Raw genomic sequence first — 9186 nt, 5'->3', positions numbered from 1 at the left:
GTAATCCATGTATGTAAATTATGTTGGTAGGTTGAGGGTTAAAAGGACACAACATTTCTCTAGATATTTTTCATTTGAGTTGTAGCTGTCTTTGTTAGTACAGAAGTCTTAAGTGACATTTCTTACCTCATCCATACAACAATCCTTGCCTTCCACTTCAATATCTCTCCAAACAGCCCAACTTTCCTCTCGGTCTCCCCCTGTACAGCAAAACAAAATGGCCGTCTGACTGATAATTCACAGTGATTAAACCTCTTTGTTTGTTTTTGCCTGAGAGCTCCTTTTTGCGATGGGGGAGATAAGAGAGTCTATAAGAGCAGGGATTGGGGGCCTTGAAGTGCTTGTGTGGGCAGCCATTAGTGGATTTCCTTGTGGAGAAAGCCCTCTGTATGATGGTATCAGTAGCCCGTGCTACGAGAAGTGGAATAGTGGATGGCCCAAAGGGATCAGGTGGTCACACCGTCCGAGAAAGAGGCAGAGGGGATCGCTATCTCGTCTGATAAGAAAGAGAGAGAGAGAGAGAGAGAGAGAGAGAGAGAGAGAGAGAGAGAGAGAGAGAGAGGAGAGAGAGAGAGAGAGACTGCCCCAAAGCTTAGGAACACAGACAGACATAGACAAAGCCCACGCACAGACTGAACACACAAACACACACACACAACACAACACTCAGGTATTAATACTGGGGTAGACAGAGACCGTTTTCCACTCACCTGCTGACCCACTGATAGAAAGGCAGAAAAGGGAGAACAGGAAAGGAGTGGAACGAGTGGGAAAGAGTGGTTCTGACATAGAGAAAAAGGCATGGACAGGGAGGCAAAAAATGAAAAAGAAGAGAATGATAGAGAGAGAGAGAAGGGTGTGGCGGCGATGGTAGCTTGTTACCAAGGCTTTGATCCAGCAGCCTATCTACAGTATAACTACATGCCACCGCGGGCGGACTTTGACCGCCAAGACAGCATCGTACCCTGGAAACTAGGATGTCTGCACAGAGCTTTTACCGAGGGTGAGTGAGAGTGTGTGTGTGTCTAATGGGATCAGTGTGCTGCTAACAGCTTTTTTATTTTATTTTATTTCACCTTTATTTAACCAGGTAGGCTGGTTGAGAACAAGTTCTCATTTACAACTGCGACCTGGCCAAGATAAAGCAAAGCAGTTTGACACATACAACAACACAGAGTTACACATGGAATAAACAAACATAGTCAATAATACAGTAGAAAAAGTCTATATACTGTGTGTGCAGATGAGGTAGGATAAGGGAGGTAAGGCAATAAATAGGCCATGGTGGCGAAGTAATTACAATATAGCAATTAAACACTGGAATGGTAGATGTGCAGAAGATGAATGTGCAAGTAGAGATACTGGGGTGCAAAGGAGCAAGATAAATAAATAAATACAGTATGGGGATGAGGTAGTTGGATAGGCTATTTACAGATGGGCTATGTACATGTGCTGCTCTGACAGCTGGTGCTTAAAGCTAGTGAGGGAGATATGAGTCTCCAGCTTCAGTGATTTTTGCAGTTCTTTCCAGTCATTGGCAGCAGAGAACTGGAAGGAAAGGCGGCCAAAGGAAGAATTGGCTTTGAGGGTGACCAGTGAGATATACCTGCTGGAGCGTGTGCTACGGCTGGGTGCTGCTATGGTGATCAGTGACCTGAGATAAGGTGGGGCTTTACCTAGCAGAGACTTGTAGATGACCTGGAGCCAGTGGGTAACCTTAGCTTACTCTACTGTCCGACTGCCCCATGCTGGGCTCGAATCAGTGATCCTCTTCTTCACAAACACACGTGACCGCTCTCCTTGACAACGTTCCAACGGTTTGAGCTACAGAAAAATTATCTATCTGGATAGCTCCATCCGTGACATTTCAAGCTTGATGCGGAGTGAGCTTCCGGTATGTTCTTAACTCCGTTACACTCACCCCTTCTTAACTCGCCACACAGTGAGCTACTCTAGCCGTTGAGTTTAGCCCAACTGCCAAGCCGGGCCATGGTACCACTGTCTGTAACAGGGGTCAGCATGTTGCTAACAGCTTCCTACATGTTCCGACTGCCCCATACTGGGCTCAAACCAGTGATCCTCTGCTTCACAAACACACGTGACCGCTCTCCTTGACAACGTTGCAACGGTTTGAGCTATCGAAAAAATATCTAATTCGATTGCTCCTTGACATTTTAAGTTTGCTGTGGAAAGACCTTACGGTACATTCTTAACTCCGTTACACGTGCGTGTGTGAGTGCATGTTTGAGTCATTGTGTGTGTGTAAGAAAACTGTTTCAGTCAGTTTTCTTCCATTTGGTGCCGAATGGATACAATTTGAGGTGTTAAACTCAACTCCTGTGTCTGTGTGTGTGTGTGTGTGTGTGTGTGTGTGTGTGTGTGTGTGTGTGTGTGTGTGTGTGTGTGTGTGTGTGTGTGTGTGTGTGTGTGTGTGTGTGTGTGTGTGTGTGTGCTTGCGTTTGTGTGCATCTGTCTGTCTGTCTATGAGCGGCTGTATGAATAACATTTTTCACTGAGGGTGTGATATTTGAAATATGTACAATATCTGTGTTTTTGTGTATGTACAGTAGATTTGTGAATGTGAAGGGTGAGTATGTTTAATGTTGTATCACTTCTCTCTCCACACCTCTGTCTGTCGACTCCTTCGGTCATCTCCCTCTCTCCCACCATTACTTCCCTGTCCTCTCCCTCTCTCTCTCACCCTTACTCTCTCTATTTCGTCCCCTACTCTCCTCTCCCTCTCTCTCTCTCCCTTACTCTCTCTATTTCCTCCCCTACTCTCCTCTCCCTCTCTCTCTCACCCTTACTCTCTCTATTTCCTCCCCTACTCTCCTCTCCCTCTCTCTCCCACCCTCTTATCTCTACCCTCCTCTACGCCCCTTCTCTGCCTCTCCCTCCCTTTCTCTACCCTTTCTTTCTATCTCACCCTCCTCTACCTCCTTTTCTCCCCCTCCTTCTCTCTACCCCCCCTTCCCCCAATCCCCAATCTCTTGTCCTCCTCCCCCTCACTTCCCCGCCCTCTCTGTCAGGTGACGTGGGAGGAGACGTGTTGGTGGACGTGGGTTCAGGGCCCACTCTATACCAGGTGTTGAGCGGCTGTGAGGTGTTCGACACTGTGTTTCTCACAGACTTCCTGGAGGTGAACAGGCAGGAGTTGAGGCGTTGGCTGCAGGGCGAGGGCTACAGCAGCCTGGACTGGACCCCCTACCTGCAACATGTCTGCAAGCTGGAGGGCCGACGGTGGGTGCTGATGTTAGTGTTAGACCAGGGTTGTACTCATTAGTGCATACCGTCGCAAAACGTTTTGCAACGGAACACAAAGACAAGCGTTTCATATTGGACAAGTTAAACAGGTTGAACAGGTTGTCCCTTCCTGTTTCAGTCAGTTTTCTTCCATTTGGTGCCTAATGAATATGATTTGTGGAGTTAAACTCAACTCCTTGAGGGGCGCATCCACAGAGTCTGCTGGTTTTCACTCTTGCCTATAAACTCTCTAACAGGTTTAGACCTGGGAAACCAGGTGCGGGGACTGACTTCCTCGCATATATTGATTGGTAAAGTAAGTGCTGGCTTTTGAGGACAGACATTAAATAATGTATGTTTAATGTTGTTAATTGTTTGTATTGTTTGTTGTTTTATTGTCCTGATCAGCCCTTCAGCGTGGACCGAGAAAGCCGCGCGCCTGCGTTCTGTTGTCTCCGACATTCTCCCCATCGACGTGCACCTCCCCCGCCCCCTGCACCCTGACTCCCAGCTCCCCACTGCCGGCGCCGACTGCCTGGTGTCCTGCTTCTGCCTGGAAAGCGTCAGCCCTGACCTGGCCTCCTTCACCCGAGCCCTGGGCCACATCAGGGGGCTTCTCCGGCCCGGGGGCCACCTGCTCCTCATCGGGGCCCTGGGTGAGAGCTACTACATGGGGGGGCCCGGTGTGCGCATCCCTGTGGTGCCCCTGGATGAGGCCCAGGTGTGTGCCAGCGTGAGGGCCAGTGGGTACACGTTGGTGAGGCTGGAGGTGTACACGCTGCCCCAGGGCATGATGGTGGGGGTGGACGACGTGACGGGCGTGTTCTTTGTGAAGGCCAGGAAGCCGTAGAGGAGAAGGAGGAGGAAAGGAGAGGAGGAGAGGAGGAAAGGAGAGGAGGAGGAAGGTAGGTGGAGGTGGGAGGGGAGGGAGAGTAGTGGAAGTAGGAGGAGGAGGAGGGTGTGAGAGGTTGGAAGAGACTAGGATGAGTAAAAGTCTAAAAGAGATGAGGTCAGAAAGTAAACAATAGATGATGAGGAAGATACGGAATTTAAAAAGCGAGGAAGAGGTAGAGGATGTTGGAATAGTGAGAAGGCAAACTGTGTTTAAAAAGAGGAGAAGGAGAGAGGGGAAAGATTGGATCAGAACAGTGAGGAAGTGAACAATCAAATGAGATTAAAAACACATAAAGAAAATAGTATTTTTAATGGGAGAAGTGAAAGGGAGAAAGAGTAGGAGAGGAAGATTGCTAACAATTTCCACAATAGAAATCCAATTAACATTTATGGCCCTGCGCTGACATTTGACTTAAAGAATTAAAGGTCTACTTCTCCCCCCTGCTGTTGAAATGAACTCACTGACGCATCATGATCTTAGTCTTGACCCCACTGGTTGTATTTACATAGGCAGTCCAATTCTGATCTTTTTCCCAATTATTTGCAAAAGAGCTGATCTTATTGGTCAAAAGAATTGGACTGCCTGTGCAAATGCAGCCACATTCAAAGGCAATTACTTCATAGAGCCTGAATTGGACTAGCTTGGAGGAAGACCCAAGTATGTTTTCATACTTGAACTTCGACCCGAGAAGTCATGTAAATCTAACAGTGAAGTTATTTTCTATGAGGATTATGGTTAGTCTTTTAGGGTTAGTCAGCGATTGACCATGTTGTTGGCTGTTAAAAAAAAGTGTTAGTTTGTCACAGAAAGGACTAAATAGGCTTTTAGTCTCAATTGAGTTTGAGTTTTTTTTTTTTACATCAAAATTCCATGCTCTCGAAACCATTAACCAATCCTTTGGTATGTTTAAAATGTATTTTTATTGTCGTCTCTTATTGTGTTATGTGTTATTTTCTCTGGCTACTTTTGGCTTGTTATTCAATGTTAACTTGGCTTGTGGCTTCACTGACTTTGCCTGAAGTGAAATAAAAACGTTGAACTGTTACCTGTTTCTGACTGTCCCATTTCATTCCAGTCTGTTCTCAACTACTACAAAGAACTTGTATATTCCACTTAATTTATACTCTAGAGCAGTGGTTCCAAAAATGTGGGGTCGGGGCCACACTGGGTAGCAGCAGAGGTCCAGGTAGATACAGGGGATGAAATGTGTTGTGGGTTGTTACAAAAAATGTGCTCAAAACACTCAAATCTACATTCAGTTGGATGTTTTGAATAAGAGGGTTCATTATTTGTATGATTTCTTGGTCTTAGTTTGCGTTTTCACCGCTCAACCCTTACGGTGTGTCACGACTCCATAGACACCTTAATTGATGGGTCACGAAGCAAAACAGTTAAGGAAACCCTGCACTAGAGAGCGCTATATGTTGGGTCATGGGTCACTGGTCACATAAAGACAAATCAAATCAAAATCAATTTTTTTTTTTTTTTTTTTTTTTTTTTATATAGCCCTTCGTACATCAGCTGATATTCTCAAAGTGCTGTACAGAAACCCAGCCTAAAACCCCAAACAGCAAGCAAAGCATGTGAAAGAAGCACGGTGGCTAGGAAAAACTCCCTAGGAAAAACTCCCTAGAAAGGCCAAAAACCTAGGAAGAAACCTAGAGAGGAACCAGCCTATGAGGGGTGGCCAGTCCTCTTCTGGCTGTGCAGGGTGGATATTATAACAGAACATGGTCAAAATGTTAAAATGTTAAAATGTTCATAAATGACCAGCATGGTCAAATAATAATAATCATAGTAGTTGTCGAGGGTGCAACAAGCACGTCCGGTGAACAGGTCAGGGTTCCATAGCCGCAGGCAGAACAGTTGAAACTGGAGCAGCAGCACGGCCAGGTGGACTGGGGACAGCAAGGAGTCATCATACCAGGTAGTCCTGAGGCATGGTCCTAGGGCTCAGGTCCTCCGAGAGAAAGACAGAAAGAGAGAAAGAGAGAATTAGAGAGAGCATATTTAAATACACACAGGACACCGGATAAGACAAGAGAAATACTCCAGATGTAACAGACTGACCCTTGCCCCCCGACACATAAACTACTGCAGCATAAATACTGGAGGCTGAGACAGGAGGGATCAGAAGACACTGTGGCCCCATCCGATGATACCCCCGGACAGGGCCAAACAGGCAGGATATAACCCCACCCACTTTGCCAAAGCACAGCCCCCACACCACCAGAGGGATGTCTCCAACCACCACCAAGACACACAAGTGAAGAGGAATGAAAATGCACAGTGGAGTGCATAAGTAATTAAAGGAATACTACACAATAACATTGAATTTCCTTTACCTTCCTGGAACAAATCTGACTGAAACATTTAGAAAGAGTTGTTGGGATTCCTTATTTTATTGGAGAACTACAGGTATTTCTGTGGATTTGAGGAACTGCTGAATACTGTTGGTTTAGACGTTTCTGGATACAATACTGCCTCCTAGTAGTACTGCCTCTTATTGGAACTGTCGTCGATTCCAAGGCAGAGGTCATCTTTTGAACAACAGGCGGTCTAGTGGTCGGTCTGACACTGGTCTACAGCAGTCACCGCCGATTCCCACAGCACATCTATGTCTGTTTTGGCGTGTTCTCGAATCCCAGCCCCACCGCTCATCCGCTCTATCCAGCTCCTCCTGTCTGTCTGTCTGCCCTGTCTGTCTGCTCAATCAAAAAGAGTGGTAATTTCCAGACAGACTCAGGTCCCTTGGTGCACGGATCGCTTCACGTAGCCAGCCAGTACAGTGCCTTTGAGACGGTGCATGGTGGAGTCATAGACCCCTCGTCTAGAGCTCTTGGAGGAGAGCTTGGCACAGATCTCGCTGTGTTTCTCCAGGCGACTAGGATCAAAGCACCGGCCGCAGTGCTCACACTGCTTCAGCTTGGAGTCGGTTGCACTCATCCCAAATCTAAGTTTTGTGTCCACCTGAATGAAGGAATTCATTTGTTTATTTATGTGGCAAATTTAAAATAGGCTACATTGAGTTGCTTCAGCCATTGTGAATACAACACTACTCACATTAAAATTCTCAAGGATAAAAAACACAAAGTCAAAAGACTTATTTCCATTGTGGTACTCCTCGTTATCAGATGGACAAATGATTGCACAGCTCATGCCAGACGGTATATTGGGCACTCTAAAGGCGCTTTAAATACAATTAAATTGGAAAAATACATACAATATACAGAATGTAATACAAATAAGCCTAAACATGATCACAACACTGAACTAGATCAGCAGTACACTAATTTACCTCTCCGTCCTTAATTTTCTCATCCTCCTCTTTCACACTCTTCTTGACTTGGACCCTGTCCTTGCTCATGTATCTTACTTGCTATGCTGCCCTCTTCTCTTCCATTTTCCATCACCTCTTTCTTTCTCTCTTCTTCCTCTTCGTTATCTCTTATCATCTCCCATAGGTCAGAATCCACCTTCATCAGGCAGATCTCCTGGATGAACTTCTTCACCTTGACCTTGAACTGCTCTTTTGCGTTTTTCTCCTCCAAAGCCTGAGCATCCATCTTGGCCCCACTCTTAATCAGTTTCAATTCTTGGGTGACACTGATCAGCTTGGCCTTCATATATGCCATCACCTGCTCAGCCTCTGAGTTAAAGACGTCCCATACCATCTCATCGGGGCATGGCGGTAGATCCTGTACAGTTAGGGTCTGAGTCTTGAACTGAACGTGTTTCTTCACAACCTGCCTTCTGTAAGCAGGACGAGGGCTGCCCTCTGGTCTGACTGGCTGGAATGGCTTATTCTTGGCATCATTGTTTGGCACAGTGACTCTGGCTCTAATGGGAGGCAGTGGCATCTTGGAGACCATATTGGCTCCATGGACTGCCTTCAATGGCTTGGTACTATGGAGGTAGATGTCTTTCACCACGCAGGTTTGATCCCTCTTGGTACGGATGGGTTGCAGTGGCTTCCGGATGGGAGGAACAGTAGCCTTCCCTGACTGCTGAGATGTTGGAGCTACATGCAGTCCTTGACTCTTCCCATTGCAGATGGACCTCTTCTTCTGCAGTACTGGGATTCTGGAGGGAGGATGAGGCCTATTTTCCTCAGTCTCAACCTTTCCCACAGGCTCCAAACTGGATGGGCCATATCATAAAGTAGCTTTATAATCAACACCTTATCATACTGACTCAATGTGACCATGTTAGCAGAATTAACTCATGACTGTGTTCACTATGGGATATTGTTCTCACTGTAAACTTTTTGAACTAAGTAGCGGTCTGTTATACTAGGGTGATTTGTAGCAACACTGTCGGTAACAACTTTACAATATTAGTTGACTTGAGTAAACTGAAGAAAATTCACATTTTAGAGTCATACAGTCAGTGACTCATACCAACTCCAACTTCAAAGCCAACCATTTAAAACCTAGCTAACTTGTATCAAGTTACTCCATATGTTTCATACATGTATTGTAATCATATTTAACAACTTTATTTAATATAACAAGACATAATAATAGCTATTATTTTATTATAGCTATAATATAGGCCTAATACAAATATTCAACATATTCAATACTAAAGCTCTTTTAAAAGCTTAAATATGAAAACATAGTGTTCTAAAATGTACTTTACATTCAGATTAATATTATTTCAGGATAAGAAAAGGGCATAAAATGCTTGTGATTTTTTTTGCTCTTAAAGACCCCCACCCCCCTTATTAACGCCACACCTCGTTGTACAGTAGGCTATGACTTTCCGGACAGAGGAAACAGTGCTTTTGAGTTTACTCTATTTGGAGTTGTATCGAATTGTAGACTGAGCGAAGGCGGAAGGGAGGGGGGGTATTTAAACAAGTCACAAATAAATGTCTTGCCAAACGCCTGCGCCGTGCGTCCTGACAAAGTACCCACGCCAAGATGGGTAGGCCTACTCACATAACGCAAAGGATTACACTTTGGATAGGTTATTTCGTTTTATTTGCAGTTACTGATGTTTTGGGTAAGTTTGAACTATGTGATGTAAATGTGCTACTTCTAGCG

General features: G+C 45.4%; 1 protein-coding gene across 1 annotated transcript; it reads left to right on the top strand.

Moving 5' to 3' along the window:
- The first annotated feature begins 633 nt into the window (after positions 1-633).
- pnmt (phenylethanolamine N-methyltransferase) lies at positions 634-5183 on the top strand. The gene is made up of 3 exons (XM_014159211.3): positions 634-1003; positions 3030-3240; positions 3652-5183. The coding sequence occupies exons 1-3, from the start codon at positions 802-804 to the stop codon at positions 4091-4093; spliced, it is 855 nt and encodes a 284-aa protein (XP_014014686.1). The 5' UTR covers positions 634-801; the 3' UTR covers positions 4094-5183.
- Positions 5184-9186: the final 4003 nt, after the last annotated feature.

Source organism: Salmo salar, chromosome 19 (assembly GCF_965601325.2).
Source record: "Salmo salar chromosome 19, fSalSal1, whole genome shotgun sequence".
Taxonomy (NCBI): Eukaryota; Metazoa; Chordata; class Actinopteri; order Salmoniformes; family Salmonidae; genus Salmo; species Salmo salar.
This window is presented reverse-complemented; position numbering and strand designations above follow the sequence as displayed.